General features: G+C 41.3%; 1 protein-coding gene across 1 annotated transcript; it reads left to right on the plus strand.

The window, feature by feature from the left end:
• The first annotated feature begins 2,340 nt into the window (after positions 1 to 2,340).
• tgm2b (transglutaminase 2b) lies at positions 2,341 to 18,860 on the plus strand. Its single transcript, XM_035389207.1, has 13 exons — positions 2,341 to 2,487; positions 8,831 to 9,010; positions 11,281 to 11,508; positions 11,633 to 11,751; positions 12,321 to 12,449; positions 13,418 to 13,595; positions 13,948 to 14,083; positions 14,202 to 14,305; positions 14,668 to 14,907; positions 15,338 to 15,625; positions 16,068 to 16,228; positions 16,515 to 16,651; positions 17,742 to 18,860. The coding sequence occupies exons 1-13, from the start codon at positions 2,478 to 2,480 to the stop codon at positions 17,890 to 17,892; spliced, it is 2,061 nt and encodes a 686-aa protein (XP_035245098.1). The 5' UTR covers positions 2,341 to 2,477; the 3' UTR covers positions 17,893 to 18,860.

Raw genomic sequence — 18,860 nt, forward strand, 5'->3', positions numbered from 1 at the left:
CTTTGTTGTTTGGCGTGTGTTTCTTGTAGACAGAAAAACCTAAATCCAAACAGAGGTTAACTTACTTGTTTTCTTGATTTGACTTTCTTGATTATGAGTATGCTTTATATTAAAAATTTTGGAGCAATTACTCCAAAAACTTTGGAGTAATCTGGACCAGTTAGAGGACTGAGCAAATAAAAGCATGTTTGAGTTCTTAACAGATTGGAAAAAAAGCACAGATTGAAAACAGGTGGGATGTGTTGCAGCATAAATACTAAAGGGGTAAAGTAGCAGATGACATATTTTGGTCCCCTGAACATCCTTTTAATCTGAAACGTGTATGTTGAATCCACATTCAGCTCATATCTGTTGCTGGCTTGTATGTTAAGTTAATTCAGCCCAAGGAACTGAAGCAACAGTGAGATTATGAATAAGTCACTGCGGCTTGCGCTCATCACCTTTCAAGCATCCATGGCCCGTGCTTCGAGGGGGACCAAGTGCATTCCTCCCCCCTGCAGTCACATGCCTTTCAAGAGGAGATGTTTTACACACTAGTTAACCAGGCCCATTATCAACAATGGAAAAAGTGTTTTTTTTTCTCTCTTGTGTGTACTGTGGGATAACAGTAGATTATACCATAATCAAACCAAGCGTCCACTTTTTTTGGCACACCAGCACACTTTTTTTCAATGTAAGTTATCAACCCAGTTGAAGAGTAATCTTTACAGATGCTGAATCTCTCTCAGTACTGGCTCTTCCAAGTTCTGAAGCTTTATATGTGGGGATCTGGGTCCCATTAAGTGCTTGTGAAACACGATGTCATGATGTAATGCCGCCACTGCCCATGCTTGTTTTCGTGTATTCTAACACAACAATGCTTGCTGAAAAGCAAAAGGGGATTCCACTGACAACATTGATTTATGAATAACAAGAATAATATCTGGAGCAGACTTCAACAAACTGAACTTAAATAATTGTTTAATTGCATTTTCTCTTCTCTTTTTGAACTGATAATGCAGATATCCCCATTGCTTAAACAAAGATACATTGTGGGTTACTTTTTATTCAGTTGCAGCAAGTTATATTCTAACTGTACTGGCAATTGCCTGAAATGAGCAGTGGTGTTTAAACAATAATGAGACACAGATGGATCCAGAAGTACACACGCACGCACATACATACACAGCCCACCGCTGGGGGGCCCTGGGACCCCCTATGCGGGGGAAAGCTTTCCCTGTTACATCCCCTTAGCTCCAGCCCTGAGAGACAGCCTGGCTTTAATGATTTAGTTAATGTTTTAAAGATTTGAGGTTTTATTAATTGAACAGGGGAGTTTTTGCATGTGGAAAACAGGATATACGGTTCTTCAACAGTTTTAATTATGATTATTTAAAATTAGGGCAGATTATAGCTGGGCTGGAAAATTCCACAATGGTTGATACATCGTGTGACAGATTGCAATATCATTAATCAAAGGCTGAAGCAGCATGACTCCACGGGAACAGAGACGTCAGGCAGGGAGAGAAAAGTGTTTGGCAAAAGACCAATCACCTTACCTCTAGGTGCACTCAAAACACATCTTTTCACCGACGAATTTTCAGCCCACACAGAGTCTACTAGGCAGGATTAATAAAAAAAAATTCTACTTTCATGAGAACAAGAGTCATCAAAACTAGTCAGATAAAAAGAAAAAACAACCTCTCATGGCCTCTTAATTGTCATTTATTATAATTAGAATTTTTTAATATACAATTTGAATTGTTAGTTTGGATATGGTCCATGTATTGCAGCAAACTGTATGATAATATTCATAAAGCCACACATAATTAGAATATATGGATATAATATTCACACGAACGCGCGCATGAACACACGCACATGCACACACACGCACACACACGTATTTAATCAACTTTATAGCATAGTTGCCGTTATTCTGTATTAAACATTCTGTTGATATGGTGTCATCTAAATATAAGTGTCTGCAAAGAAGTAGTGACGCCATCACATATGGTTTAGCCAAATATTGTCGAATTATTTTTGTTTCCTATTTAAATTATGCTGTGCTGCAGGTATGCTCTTTGCGTGAAAGGATGCTATTCAACAATTTCCTTACAAATTTAGATATCGTCGGTTTAAGAAATTATGTATATATATAATTGTTTGATTGTTTTATTAAATTAGAATTAATTTTTGTAAAGTCGTTACTGTTTTTTCACAGAAAGGTTTTCGCAATAGTGGTGCTTACGCTCGTAGAATTTCCATATTTCTGAAGAAATGACTCTCACTTATTACGAAAAATAAACACCCAGTTATTAATAGTAGGGTTGCACACTCGCCACCCAAAAAGCCAGAAGAATTCCGGTGACGCCTTATTGCCCACTCTGGTATAAGAGCCGCACTTCAGCTCATCCCCATCCACAGCAAAGAGGCTGAAAGCAAGTGAAGACGAAGCGTACGTTGCACAGAAGGCTGGCATCAACATCTCATCCTAAATGGCTCAAGGTAAGATATAAAGAATTTCGATGTCATAAATAGGACGGCAGAATAACTGTATTATTTATACCGCCCCAGAAAATACACGATGCGCTAAAAACATATTATAAAATATTTTGCTGAACAGCGTAATCCTCTCAATCGTTATGGTTGTGAAACTTTAAAAAAAAAATTCTCAAACATAATTCGAATCTGCGAAATGTAAATACTCTGGAAGTTAACGACTCTTGTGCCGAAGAAGTTCGTCAACAAAGTGCTGGAAGCTACAGTGACTTTGTCTCAGATGACCTGGCATAAGGTTTTTTTTTTTGGAGCTTAATGTGATTATCCAGTTGGAGAGTAGCCTGCACTTTTAAATTATTTTGACGCTGCTTTTTTGGAAGTTAAATAGCAGTGTAGCATTATCAACACAGATGTTAAAATTAGATATTTATGTGGAAGTTTATTGCAGACTTTTATCACCATGTTTATTAACATGTAAAATAAATGCATGCACTTTTAAAGAACACTTGAAAGTAATTTCATAGCGATTTAGATTTTTGTATTTGCCTTACTTAAAATTCTTAATAGTCTATAATGTAGAAAATACAAATGAACATGCGTCATACAAATTAACTTGGTTGCAGTATAGCTCGTGCAGGAGCCCATATTATATCAGTGTAATATTGATTACTGAGTTTAATATTTTTTTAAAAAGCATTAAAATATAAAAATAAAAAATAAAAACAAATGAATGAATTAATAAATAATAAAACTGCATGAAAATGGCTTTACTGACTCAGCTCCTAATTGGTTGTAATTAGGGTACAACAGCTCAGATGCATTTGTTTGTCTTGCAGAGGGCACAGTGGGTTTCGGTTGGTCAGGGTTCCTGGGTTTGCCATTACCTTACTGCCCCCTGCAATGCTTCAGACCAGCAGCTTTCATAAGTGTGTGATAAGCCCATCCTGCAATCTGAGACACCCATTCATGGTACAACATTCCTGTAGCACTGTGTAGTCTGTAGTGTTGAAAATAGCATCTGGCCCCAGGCCTGATTAAGGGTAAACACAGTGGTAACTCTAGTAATGTTCAGTGATTCCAAATAGGGAATAAAAGATGGAGGGAGGTGGGGAACAAAGTTATTTGGGAAAGAATTGTGTGACTTTGTGTCCAGCCAATCAAAACAACAGAACTGTCGATCTGCATTGCTCCAAGTAAAACACAGACACAAGGTTTTTATGCCCTGTTTGCATGAGGAGAGCAATTTGATGTCTATCTTTATTATCTCTCCAATTTAGCGGCCTAGCCTAACCAAGATTAAGTTTAATAAAAAATAAATATATTTGCGCCATTATAAATTAATTGGAGGCTTATACAAAAAGGCAGGGCATTCTGTCCATGCTTTGAAACAGTGTTGCCCTTGAGTGTATGCCTACAGAAAGTTGTTTTAGGAGGGGAGACAGGGCTAGGCTTTTAATAGCCGCAAAAAACCACCAGCTGTAACTACAATCAGTCAGTGACAATGTCTGCGAGCGGAATGCCGTGGGAAAAATTTGTGCGCGAATGTCGGAATGTCACAGCAGAAAAATCTTAACTTTTCTTAAATAAGGCAAAGACCATCCTAATCCCGAAAAGAAATGTTGCTGTAACTCGTTTCTGTGTGATGAACACTGTTGAAAGCTGCCTGTGCAGTGAGCGACCGCGACCGCAGGACACAGATCAACAGCTGTTGTGCATCTTAATTGGAAAAGCGGTTCGCCTTTGCAGTGATTTGAGACCTTCAGCTCCATCACATCTCCCGATCTGGCTATGGCCAAAGGAAATAATATGGCTTTTGAGTGTGACGTCTCCATTACAAGCTTTTGTACAGGAACTGTAATCCATGTTACAATACATCCACAAACATCTGTAATACTTGCATGCCACTAAATACATAACCACTAGATAATTTAGGGAAGATCAATGTAAACATCAATAAAACAGATATTGCTTGCCACTTTCACTGGTTTCTATAAAAAATTTGTTTATGTCTGCCTTTAAGAATGTTGAGTAATTCTGCATTCAGTTTCAAACAGCAAGTATCTGATATCAAACAGCTGTTTGGTTTAAATTGCCACCATACAACGTTATAGTAATGTGCGAAAGGTTCTTTATTAATTCACTGGCATATATGAACTGAGACCTAACAACTTGCTTGGCTCTGTAGAACTAACATTGAGCAGTACCAGTCTTTGCAGTGGTATACTGACTGTGTCTTATATAGCATATTTCTACATAAAGGGCCTCTTAAGAGTTCTAATGGCAATCAGTAAGAGTCAGTTAGCTGGTGAGAAGTCCTGTGGCCTTCACTGAGTCTTCTAGGAAACTTGTGGAGACTTGTGTGTTATTTTGTGCAATATAACGTCAGTTTAAGGTGTGGTAGAGACATATGTACACATTACCAACAGAAAAGGGAGTATTCATGGACAGTGAATTCACAGTGGATGTCGTAAGTACGTGAACCACTTGCCCTCAATACAAAGTTAATGTACAGCATTGCATATTTGTAGCGTTTAAGAAAACAAAATGAAAGGAAGGAAGGAGGACAATTGCCTGACATTTTTTTAGCCTTTCTTATCTGTTTAAGCACAGGCAGCAGCAACTGAGCATGTCCTGGTGGTTTGGCAGCGTGCCCGTGTAAATGGTAACATGGGTAGGCCTTCCTTAGTAAAACACACTGTGTAAACTAAGCAGAATTTTAAAGAGAGACTGACGGTCGTGTGTCTGCTTTGGGCTGACTGCGGGCACCGCAGCCTCCGAGCCACACCAAGGACAGGCCGGCTCGGTTGGCACGGCGAGGGCGTGGCCCGCAAGGTGGGCGCACACCGGGGCAGTTGTGTAGCGCTGCCACGGTAAACATAAACCACAGTAGGGAGAAGACCGGAGGCCGTGACATAGAGGCAGGAGAACAGGAGTCACGTCCCACCCATTTTGTAGTAACAGTGATTTGAATGTTCACTCCAATGTGTGGACCACATATTACAGTGAGACTGACTGAAGCTTATTTATTATTTTACATAATATCAACATTATATTTATTGTTTATTTGCTTAGCAAAGGCCCTTACTCGGGACAGCATCTACCATTTACATTTTTACATATCGTGTGTTTACACTGCTGAATACTAAAGCTGTTCAAGTGAAGCACCTATTTCAGGAATACAACGGCAGCTCCTCACCTGAGATTTTAACTGTCAATGTCCGGTTACAAGCCCGGTTGCCTGACCTTTATTAAACTACACGTCTTATTTTCTCCAAATGGATTTTTATTTTTACTAGTGGGCAGCTAGGCAGACGGAGAGACAGATGTATTATTCTTTGGCATGGGCTAAGAGAATGCTTCAAGCAACAGCCTTCTTTGTGAGAGAATTTGGATTTATGCCAATCGTTTTCTGTCTGAACTTTTTACTTGTCATTAACTTTTTATGGTTTCAGAAGAATATCCCTGCAGCACACTAACAACTGTTTGTGCAGATTGACAGGCTCAAAATAACTGCCAACATGCTACATTCCCCTGACCAGAGGTCAAGCTCCATCAGGCTTGCCATTACTTTGAACTCCATAAACATTTCAGAACTTTCAGCATAATGCTTTGTACTGTTAATGACCCTCATATATGTGCGTTTACCAGCAAGGGTTACGCACTTTAGGAAGCCACCATGTTTCTGTAAAGACATATGGTGTGAACTGATTTCAAGATGCTTAATGATGAAAAAGCTTTGGAAAAGCTCCATTTCTGTCAGGAAGGGAGTGTTTTCCCTTTTTGAAATCCCATGGAGCAACCCAACCTGTCGTGAGGAAATTGAAAGTTCTCCTTCCAAAATAAGAAACAAAAACATAGAACCAGAGGGTGGGATGTTGTGACTCAAGCCAGGTCCTGGGGAGGAAATGTATTTTCGCCCCTCACAAGGGAGTGACAGAATGCAGCCAATTCAACCCTGTCCTGCTAATGGAAGGAAATATGTGGGTTCAAATGGCACCTTGGGTGGCTCTCTGCAGAAACTAACCCAGGCAAGGTGCTTGGCTGTATTCTCAGTATTAAAGCATTATTTCATAAATCATTGTTGTGAGGGTCACTGCATATTACATTGTATCTACATATTCATCGTCACTCCATTTGCATGCGCTTCCATTTTACCATCAAATGACCACAAGAAGTTATTTTGTCAATGGCTTTTGCAAGTCATACATGCATATATACCTTATTGCTTAATGCTAAATAAAGGGTTCCTATTATATTGTCATATAATTGAATAATTAATACTGTTTATTAAATATCGCAGAAGTACCAAGAATGTGCATACAGAATTGCCAGCATCACTGCTCAGAAGGAATTAACACAAACCCAATGTGAAACTGGCCTCAGTGTTATAGCAAACTGTAAAATGAAACCAAGTTAAAGCCACTGTTCCTATAATAATCGCTGTGACCATATAGCAGAAATGCTACTATCCTGATCCCTACTATCCTGATAATCCCCAACTTGTTGCCGGTTCTCTTCTTGGGGTTTGGGATGACCTGTTCTCCAGTGGTCAGCATTTCCTTCATGTGTCTTCATGTGTGCTGAGCCATATCTTGCATCATTCTTCATGTCAAATAAGGTTTGGCAAGATGTTTTCAGCAGTAGTGATTTTATGATAAGCTAAGGTTTTGGTATGTCTACTGCTCACCCTGCAAAACCAAGCACGGTTCCCTTGTGTGTTCAAACTGTTGTAAATGTTCTGCACTTTTAAAATCTCAATCTGTACACATGCAGGGTTTCTACATGCAATTCTGGAAAAACTCAAGCTTTGTTTGACAGTAGATGTGTTAAAATCATTTGTATTCCATTTCAGCCTACATTCCACTTTTCAGTGGGTTGACAGATTGCCACGGTGGCTATACTGGTTGTGCTGATATTAAGATAAAGTTGGATACATCAAAACTGGGTTGAATATACAAACAAGTCCATGCTTTACACAAGTTTGTGGAATTTAGTTAAGTTTGCAAGCATTTGCAGAGATTAAGTTTTATGTTTAAAGAAAATAAAAAAAAAAATAAAAAATAAGGCCAGAGAACCAGAGAACATTGGTTACATGTTGTGTCTCGTACTGAAACAAATGGCTTAGGGTCCAGGAGTGTGATCTTTAAGAGAAAAAATTGCCACGCGCTGAAAAGTTTTATGGAGAAAGGGGGTAGATTTGAACCACAAAAAACTACGTTTCATAAGAGGTGTGGATGGGTGCCTGTTTGAATGCTGCAGTGAATATAAGAGAGAAAATTCTGTGAAAAGGGGGGGAAGAAGAAGATAAGGAAAGAAGTGATTTAAGAGAAGGAAGCACAGTTTTGTCCATTTGTGAGATAGCATAATGTGTAAAACATTAATGTCTAAAAGGTGAAGAGGGGGAGGGAATCTATGGGTAGGTGGTGTTCAAACAAATTGCAACCCCACCCAGAAGTAAATGGATTTAAAAAAATAAAATGAGAAAAAAGTCCTGGCTTTGTCACTGGTGGTGGTGTATATGAAGCTTCTGTATCGGTCAACTTGAATACTGAAACACCAACTAAATACCTTCGCTTTGTTTTACACGCTGAGTTGACAAGACTTTGGCCTGGGCTCACCTGCCATTTTCCCTGAGCGTTGACTCATGATTAAATGCAAATTAATTCATTATTAATTAATTAATGTGATTTGAATCATGAATAATGCAAGTTCTGTTTTATTTGTTTATACAGTTTGGCAAGTAAACTTTAGTCATGGCCAAACTCAATAACTGTGAAAGAAAAAACAATCACACTTCATTGCAAGTCGAGATAAGTTATTGGCACATGTTGACTGAATGTCGTAGTCATAAAAATCTGATTATCAGATATCCTTCAAAAACTGGTTGGCTACCCCTAACAAAACAAACCAGAAATAAACTGAATCTTGCAGTGATGCAAACTACAGCCTGTCTCGAACCATGACTAAAATCCAGACCAGGGCCCTGTTTCACAAAGCAGGATTAGGATTTAGCTGGATTTAGTCAAATCCGGAACCCTCCCAAATGTGGAACATGGACTGAAGAAAAATGAGCTGTTCTGGGTTTTAATAAGTGCAGTTATTCAGCGAACTCATTAATCCTGCTTTGTGAAACACACCCCCAGGGCAGATCCATCTGTGTAAGATTTCAAAATGTTCTGAGTAAAAACGTCAGTTTAACGCATATAGGTTTTGTTCCGTGTTTGGAAGCTTAAAATTCATAATCAAGCAATTAAACAGTCATCGTTACGTCATACAGGTACTGTTATTTACGCATGTCATATTATATGTCTGTTTGTGAGTGTGTATGTTCATTCCACCCTTTCGTCAGCTTTGGACATTGGCAGATGGGATCTGGAGTGCGAGTTTAACAACACAGACCACCGCACTGAACTAAACGGGGTGGACCGCCTGATCGTCCGCAGAGGGCAGCCGTTCACCATCAGCCTACACCTCCGCTCTGGCACCTTTGAGCCGCGAGCCAACGCTTTCACTCTCATCGCTGAGACAGGTATCCTTCCTGCGAGTTTCACTGTGACCGCTCAAGCCTTAAATCAGATTTTTAAATAACCAAATACTACATTTTTTATGAAATGATGGGCACAGCATTATGCTGTATTTACAATAATATAATTTGATTGCATGACTAGATTTTTTGGTAGTTTTTGCATAAGATTTGGAGACTAATTACTGATTACTAAATTGTTATCAAAGGATTAGTGCTACAAAGCCATTACCATTTACCATTTACAATCTTATAGATTATTTTCCATGGAGAAAGAAAATAATGACTTCAGGCATGTCGAATTTCTTAAGATGCCCGGCTTTAGTCTTAAATCTGATATGGAAGATTAATGAATTAGATGGAGGCCATACACTGCAAAAAGAAAATGAGTATCATACACTACTGTGTATATACTACTGAAGGCATTTAAAAATATTTATATCATCGTTTGCCTTTCCTTTTTTAAACACTCAGTTATCTTTTAGCAGTGTTTAAAAATAACAGTTCATTTGGGTAGATACTGTGGGAATGTTTAGTTTTAAAGTGCATTTCCAGGAAAATGTCAAGAAACACACTTTCAAGAAATGCTAAAGGGGATCCATTAGGAAAATGCTAAAAACGTTAACACATGACAGCCATCTTTCTGAACAGGAAAACATGTTCTTGACATCATGACATTACATTATATTAAAGGCATTCAGCAGACACTATTATCCAGAGCGACTTACAAAACATTCTACATAGCATTTACATTGCATCCATTTATACAGCTGGACATACATTGAAACAATGCAAGTTAAGTACCTTGCACAATGGTACAATGGCAGTGTCGCACCCGGGAATCGACCTTGTAACCTTCAGGTTACAAGACCAGTTCCTTACAGATTATACTACACTGCCGCCCCCAGAACAGAAATATGTGAAGTCGTCATGCAGAACAAAAAGGTTAAAGTTTTGGGTTTTGAGCAGTTAGACACACACCCCCTCAAAGGCTTAAGAAAATATTCCTCTTGCCTCATCCATACCACAGAATGTCAAGTTCAAAGGGGCAGATCCCTTGGGAATGCACCAGAGCAAATGTAACGGCATCCCAGTCTGTGAATCCTCACAGTGATCTACATCTGCAGCCATACTTCACCAGACCATAAATTCCATGAAGAGCAAGACAAAGACTGGCAAATTAGGGTGTGGATGTGTCAGCTTAGGGCTGGTTTGATAAAGCTTGTTCAGTGGAAACAGTCAAGTTATTGAACTGTAGGGAAATGGAGATTTTGCAAATTTGTAACTTGCGAAGTTCTCATTTAAAGAAAAATATGCAACCACTTAAATTACGGAAAAATATGCTAAACAACAAGATTACTTGCATGTGCTGTTTGTGCTTAAGTTCCACATTAAATTTTAAGCAAGGCAAGTGGATTGATTGTTGACCTAAATACAGCATGTATTAGTGCTGGTCACCACTCATAAATCCACACTGGAGCCTTTCTACAAAAATACTATTCACTTTAAATAAAATAAAAGAACAGCCCTCATAATGACCAAAAACCCAGCAACAAACTCAATGCGTTGGGGGGAAAACACTTGTACAGCCTCCCTTTTCAAGACACACACACACCTGGACTTAATTTTTATATTGCCTCAGGTGTACTCATTATGCAATTAGTGATTGAATTTGCACTCACTCACATGCAATCAATCACATCAATTACAAATGAAATGGCTGGCTATAATCAGTTAGTGGTAATTTGTAAACTATCTTTAATTGAGGATCCTATAAACAGACATTCATCCACACTTATGCGACTGACATTCATTACAATTAAAAATATGTTTACAACAACAAGCAAACATTTCCAGTCCATGTATACACAGCTAAGTTTAAAGACAAGAGACCCAACCTTCATGCATATACATGGCTTTTTTTTGATTGGTTTGTGTTATGACAAACAGTAATGTAGTGGTAGTGTACAGTAGGTGGCAATACTCTCATTTTGAAAACAAGCTTCTTAGTGCATTGACACTTTTGGGTGGAGAATTTTTTTTAAGGCAGGTCATTACATGGTTTTGCTCTCCTGTTGTGCACACGTGTGCACACACACACACACACACACATACACACAAAACAAACAAAAAAAACAAAAAAAAAATACAACAAAACAAAAATAAATGTAAATCTATGTATTCTGAATGAGTTTAGAGTTAGAGTGTTTTTTTACAGTGCTTTTTATCCACCAGTGGAAGGTAACCTTGTTCCCATGTGTTCCTCTCTCTTAAAGGGCCATGCTCCTCTGAGGGAACGGGCACCAGAGCGGCGTTCGGTCTGAGCGGTTCCGTAGACGAGACGCGCTGGAGCGCCGCCGCGTCCTGTCCCGACGGACGCACCGTCTCCCTGTCCGTCTGCTCCCCCCCGGACGCCCCCATCGGCCGCTACTCTCTCACCCTGGACCAGGGCCACGCAGTCAGCCTGGGAGAATTTGTGCTCCTCTTCAACCCCTGGTGTCCAAGTGAGTAAATCCACCTCTTTTTTCAACAGAGGTTTAGTTTAATGCCAGCTACAGTAGAAGATAATATTGCTGAGGTCCTGACCTCATTAATCACTTGTCAAAATAATTTGTTTCTTGGCAACAGGAGATGTGGTGTACATGGACAGCGAGGAGAAGCTGAGGGAGTATGTGCTATCTCAAGATGGGATTATCTTCAGAGGGAGTTATAAATACCCTATGGGCACACCATGGAACTTTGGACAGGTGCCAGAAGCAACAGAAATACTATTTGTTAAATTTCCCCCGCCCTCAGAGAATCACAGTTGCTCTCTTGGAAAAGTTGACACAATATTAACATTGCCTTTGTTGTATTTTTTATGGGTGACCCGATATAAACACGTTTTGTGTTAGATGCATGGTGGTATGAATAACCTAGTTACAGGCTGTGATTAATTAGATTCATGTTACAAAACTGCAGTATGCTGCAAAAAATACTGTATATTTTTTGGTCTCTTTGGGGATTTTATTTAAAGGTCACTGAATAATTAAGCATTGATATACTATGTGGTATCTGTGGAACATACTTTTTCAAGCACTTTAGACCGATAACTGCAAATAATTCATACGAATTGATTTGACAGTGTCATGTTTATTGTGATATGGCGTTTATAAAAGTAAAACAGTGGATGCAACAAGATTGAAATCCAGTGTAGATACAAAAATAGACCGTAATGCGGTCAACACATTCCTACAGTACATCATTCCTTAAACTCTGAGAGTTGTATAATGTGTCAACGTTCTTCGTGTGAATCCCATGCATTCACTTCCTGCAGTTTGAATACGGGATCCTGGACGCGTGTCTGCGGATTCTGGACGTGAACCCCAAGTACATGCGGAGCCCTGATGAGGACTGCTCGGGGAGGCGGAACCCCATATACGTGTCCCGGGTGCTGAGTGCGATGGTGAGAGCCGCGAAACAGTGCTGTGACGCCCACACGCCGAGCACCGTTCATCCGCGACGCCGGTCGAAGCGGGTGGCAGGCGTAAACTTGTGTGGACACGCTACGGCAGCAAACTGCTCTCAGCAAAATCCCAGTCTTCAGTGATGCGTTACCTGGCCTCAAAAAGCCCTGTGCCAGACTGGAACCCGCAGCTGGGAGTCGGTTTTGGGGGGGTAAAATTGACGTTGTCCTGGAAAGGGTGGATTTAAATCTGCCAGAGTTCCACGGGGTGCTGCTCTATTGGTTTCCCTTGACAAGCCAGGTACCCGCAGACTACCTGTAGTCCTCATTGAGAGATTCACCAATCCTCTGATTGACATTACCATGGCTTGAATAGTAGGTTTTTTGGAATATTTTTATCAGAATTCTAGGTCAGTGTTCTAGAACTCCATTTGCTTTCAATTACCATTAGCGATTGGGACATTCTCGCCGGAATGTTCAGTTAAAAACATCATAATTACGTATTTGTGATCTTACACCTTAAATGGTTAAGGGTGCGGACTGTAAAATGGTCCCCTGTCTGCAGGTCAAGGCACTGGAGGAGTGGGCACACTTTGCCCGCAGCGCTTCCGGGGTGTGGGCGTTGCGGCGTGTGGTTGAGTGGCGCAGCCGAGGTGTGGGCGTTGTGGCGTGTGGTTGAGCGGGGCAGCCGAGGTGTGGGCGTTGTGGCGTGTGGTTGAGCGGGGCAGCCGGGGTGTGGGCGTTGTGGCGTGTGGTTGAGCGGGGCAGCCGGGGTGTGGGCGTTGTGGCGTGCGGTTGAGCGGCGCAGCCGGGGACGGAGGCAAACGAAAGGGGATGAAAAGCCGGCGGCTCGCTTGCACGGCGACGTGCCGCCACCCTGCCGCCACCCTGCCGCCACCCTGCCGCCACCCTGCCGGGCGCCTGCTGTGTTTCAGAACCTGAGTGGCTTTTTCCCCCGCCTCCCTCAGGTGAACTGCAACGACGACAGAGGGGTCCTGTTCGGGAGGTGGACGGAGGATTACGAGGACGGGGTCAGCCCCCTGTCCTGGAGAGGCAGCGTGGAGATCTTGCGGAGGTGGGACAGCACTTCCTGTCAACCCGTTCGCTACGGCCAGTGCTGGGTCTTTGCCGCTGTGGCCTGCACCGGTGAGAAAATAATTATGAACCAATAAAAACTTTCTAATCGTTATCATAACATTTTATTTATATCAGCAACTGAAACGTGCCTTACAGGCAAGTGCATAGACATGGTAAAATAGCAAAACAAGAGACCAATCTCTTTCCAAAGTGCTTCCCAAGCAAACAGTGAATAACATGGGACCACCCAAGATACTAAAAGCATGTTGTAAGAGAAATGAATTAAATGCATTTGATTGAATAGTGCATCCCTCTCACTGTCATTGGATGTTCAGCTCGAAGAGCCATCAGTGTTTTTCGCCCAACATTTTCTTCTTAGCAACCTCCGGGATCGTTTAACGTCTTTCTCTGTGTTTACCAGTTTCCAGAGCTCTGGGGATCCCCTGTCGTGTGATAACCAACTATAACTCCGCTCACGACACCAACAGCAACCTGGTGATCGAGCGCTACGTTGATGACAAGGGGCAGCCAGTGCAGAAGTCCAGGGACATGATATGGTGAGGGCGTGGCATGAGCTATGGAAGATATAGCTCATTTCATTTGGTGGCAAGGGGAAGTAGGGCTATAGGCGAAGAGACATGACACTGCACTTCCTGCTTGGCTGATCTGTTTCAGGAACTATCACTGCTGGGTGGAGAGCTGGATGACTCGTCCGGACCTGCAGCCTGGCTACGATGGCTGGCAGGCAAGTGACCCAACACCACAAGAGAAGAGTGAAGGTGAGTGTGTGTTTGTGTGTGTGTGCGTGAGAGAGAGAGCATGTGTCCCTGTATACTTATGCCAGCCTTTAGATTACAAGCCTGTTTACTGACTACTGGATGACACATAACTGTCATATACATGAATTATTCATATATAGCAAGTTGTTATATAGCACTGTTCATGAGAAGAATTTCACAAGAAGATAAAAATCTAGATAAGGAATCAGATTCAGTTAAAGGAACAGGCAGACGAGAATCAGGATGGCAATGAATTCGGTCTCCTCTGCGCGTCTTACGTTTTGTCCAGCGTTCCCCTTTAAAGCGAGGAAGGCGTTTCAGTGACACGTCCTCGCTCACCCTCGTCTGTCTCCCGCCCCCAGGCGTTTACTGCTGCGGTCCCATCCCCCTGAAAGCCATCAAGGAGGGCGAGCTCACCTTCAAGTACGACGCCCCGTTCGTCTTCGCCGAGGTCAACGCCGACGTGCTCACCTACATGAGGCACAAGGACGGCAGGGTGGAGAAGATCATTGGCTCCACTTACGTGGGCCAGCAAATCAGCACCAAGAGCGTGGGGAGTGACAGGAGAGAGGACATCACGCACCTCTATAAGTACCCGGAAGGTGGGCAACACCCAAAGAATGCCATATATACTGCACATAATTCCTTTAACAGTTATGTTATAACGGTTTTGTAACCGCTATGCAAACATCTCCATCCAGGAAGAATTACACAGATAGCATTTATTGTACATTGCTTGTATTTATCGTACTGTGTTTTTACTGAAACTATTTCAGCAAAGCATTTCAGGTTACGTAATTCCCCCCAAGAGTACAATGACACTGCAGCACCCGGCATTCAAATATTTGATTTTTCATTGTTTTTAGGTACTGTGCACCAATGCAGTTATAATCCCAGATCCCTAACCGAATAAATGAATCCTCAAATACTGTCAAATCTCATGTGCCCATATTACCGTGAGGATCATAAGCCAGTGAGTGGGTAAATAAGCGAGTCGATTCTTATTAAATCTACGAAGCCCTGCATTCGCAGGTTCCAGTGAGGAAAGGGAAACCTTCAAGAAAGCCAACCATCAAAACAAGCTCCTGCAGCAGGGCCCCGGCCCCACCCCCGGCTCCGGCCTGCGCGTCAAGATCACCGTCCCCGCGGAGATGAGGAAAGGCTGCGACTTCGACGTGTTCGTCGTGGTCGCCAACAACACGCCCGCCACCAAGCTGTGCCGGCTCATGTTCTGCTCGAGGGCCGCCTCTTACAGCGGCATCCTGGGAAAAGACTGCGGCTACAAGGACCTGCTCAACCTGCAGGTGGCGTCCGGCGAAGGTCCGTGACCCTCCGTGAGGAGGCGCTATGTGTCGTTTGTCGTAAAGATTTCAGGCAGCGGATACGGATGACCAGCCACACCATATGTTTCATAAACCGCCGTGCTAGTTAATCGGCTGCTTTTTATAAATCAAATTAGGGGCTTGCATGTGCATCTGTTGGAAACTATGTGGATCAGTGTAAGTCACACGATTGCAAGAGTACCTAACAAAGGAGGCTAGTGCTGTGCGGTACCTTCCTTTATGTTGAGGTTTTCTTCCTGCATGCTGCTTGAACACTACAATAATTCATGTATAGTCCTTGTTTACTTCATTCGTGTATATTTATTTATTTACGTAAATATGAATGTATTTATTTATGAAAATATGAATGTCACACTATGTTGGCTCTCTGTGGTATATGGTGCATGACGTACGGTCTGGACCTGATCTGTGGTTTTCAGAAAAACAAGTTCCTCTCAGACTGAACTATTGCAAGTACGGAGGGAACGTCATGGATGATAACCTGATCCGGGTGACTGCTCTTCTCACTGATTACAGCAGCAAGGATATGTACCTCGCAGTGAGGAACATTGTATTGGATGACCCAGAAATCAAAATAAGGGTACGCTGCCATGGTCGTTTACAGGGTGCATTAATAGCTTGTGTCATTGGCTAGGCTGAGGGAAATATGCTCAAATTGAATGCAGAAAGAGTATAAATTTCCTTTATACCCTTTTTCCATTGCAAACTAGTTCTTTAACTTTCTTTTTTCCTTTCTATTTTAATAGGGTATAATGTCAGTTCTGGGGTATAATGTTTGGAATGATTGTACAGGAAGTGGGATTTACGATTTTAGTTAAGCTGTAACCATAGAACCACCGTTACCATGGAAACATTTCCTCCTACAGATCCTGGGCGAACCCAAAGTGAACCGCAAGCTGGCTGCGGAGATCACACTGCAGAACCCTCTCCCAGACCCTCTGGACAACTGCTGCTTCAGTGTGGAGGGAGCCAACCTCACGGACGGGAAAACCATCACTGAAATGTACGTCTGCGGTGCGATCAGCAATACACAGAGGGGTATCCATCCGCTAAGAAAAGTTGTTTACAGTTGTTTTTATTACTCAGAAACAGGTGTTGACGTGTCTCAAATAAAGCAAGAGGCTGGTCTTGCTCACACCTGTTTTTTAAGTGGAGCAACCAATTTGGTAACATTCTTCGGAAACTTGATGGCCATTTACAATGAATTACTTTTAATTTTGCAGAGAAATAATGGTTCAAAATAATAATGACAAAAAGGATCCACTGAGCCAGTTGAGATGGGTTGAATGATTAGTAAATGTTCTTTTTCTATATTTCCTGGAACAATTTGCTTTCATTGCAAATGATTTATAGAAGTAATACAGTAACTGGACTACTGAAATATCTGTCTCCGTACAATGAAATAAGCTATATCAATTCCGGTAGAGAACAAATCACAGGGGCAGGTTCAACATCATCATTGTCGTCAAAGCAGTCCTGCTACAGAGTGTGGAACTCAAGTAGTTGTCGCTCTGTTTTACTTACTTTTGTCTTTGTTATTATAGTTTGTTTTAGTTTAGTCCTAGCACCATGTTAATATGCACTGTTTATATTTCTGAATGACAAGCCATCTACAGATGCTTATAGAATCTGTCATATGTTCTTAAGCAGAGCATAACCTCAGGCCAAAAGGGTGCCAGTGTTTCTGATATAAACCAAAGGATTGAAAACATGACAGTAGCATTATAGCACTTAAACATGATAGAATGTGAGTGTGCACTGTGGGCTGCTTCTCTGTGTGGTGTACTACCGTTTTGATTCTTGTCTCACAGAACAAAAATACATAAAATTCACTCAGTTTTACCACTGTTTTCATTTTCCCCTGAACAGATGTTTTTAGTTTTTTAAATTCCAAAGCATATGTCATGTATTACACAAGAGCTCACTCAAACCTTTGAACCGCATAAAGACATCTGATTATGATTGGGAGATTTACAGAACGCTGAATGGTTCGACATATAAGATTAGTTCTTTCTTTGTTAACGTTTTAATTCTGTGGTTATTCTATATGTGTACTGTATATGTGCTGACTGTGCAATTTACTACATCCTCAGGTTGGGCTCTCCTGTGGGGCCTGGACAGGAAGCCAAAGTGAAAGTGTACTTCACCCCCAGCCGCTTTGGGCTCAGGAAGCTGGTGGTGGGCTTCAACAGCAGCAAGCTCGGTCACGTCAAGGGCTACCGAAATGTTATCATCGGAAAGTAGAGAGCAACCTGCTAGGGCTACATCCTCTTCAGCCTCTGAATGTATAATAACCTCAATATATACAGTATATTCCATGTCTCTGATTGATTTATGATGGATTTATTCTGATTTTCCAGGCTCGTGATGACCTGATTTACTGACTTACTGACACTTATTTGGTCCTCATGTTGAGACACAACAGCAAAATACTCCAAAAGCAAATGCCACACCTAGAATAAACTCTAGACCTTTTTTTTTGCTTTCTTGTGAAAAGAACTGATGACACAAAGACACAACTAGCCAAAAAACAGCTGAACAGCCAATTGTCCACACTGTCCTAAAATGGGGGGGGGTGCTGTATATATGGATGTAAATACCCTCAAATTAAAGCTGACAGTCCTCACATTATCCTCATATTCACCGTTTTATTTCAAATCCAATGTACTGGAGTATCCAGCCAAAAGAACATAAAATTGTATTACTATCCAAATACTTACAGACTGCACTGTATATGAGGCTACCATTCATTCAGAGGCCAAAGAACACTATCAAGATACACGATACTTCTCAAACTTTCTGAACTTGCAAAACGCAATACTTATACATTGTATGTTGGAATGAATCCAATAAAAGGCTTGAGTATGTATGCTTTTTGGTTTTGATATAACAAATCAATATTGATATTGACTTATTATTGACTTGCAGAAAACACCCTTTAACAGTAATAGGGCAGGTATTCAGTCATGTTCATTAATTACTCGCCTTTACAATATGCATTTTACTGCCAGACATGTTTCTTCATGTGAAGGGGCAGTTTTTGTCCATGTGTACTTTTTTATTTTTTATATTTCAAATATAGATGAAAACCCCAATGCAAACTACACTGCAGAAAAAAAAATGCAAAATTGAATGTTTTTAGGTACTGTGTACTATTGAATGAATATAGTGACAATTACACTCGATTAAAGTGCCTTTGAATATTAAACCTA

Source organism: Anguilla anguilla, chromosome 13 (genome assembly GCF_013347855.1).
Source record: "Anguilla anguilla isolate fAngAng1 chromosome 13, fAngAng1.pri, whole genome shotgun sequence".
Classification (NCBI taxonomy): domain Eukaryota; kingdom Metazoa; phylum Chordata; class Actinopteri; order Anguilliformes; family Anguillidae; genus Anguilla; species Anguilla anguilla.

Coding starts and splice junctions, on each gene's coding strand:
- tgm2b (XM_035389207.1), top strand. Junction 14,306..14,667: donor ACCACAAGAGAAGAGTGAAG/GTGAGTGTGTGT, acceptor TCCCGCCCCCAG/GCGTTTACTGCTGCGGTCCC. Junction 15,626..16,067: donor GCAGGTGGCGTCCGGCGAAG/GTCCGTGACCCT, acceptor TGTGGTTTTCAG/AAAAACAAGTTCCTCTCAGA.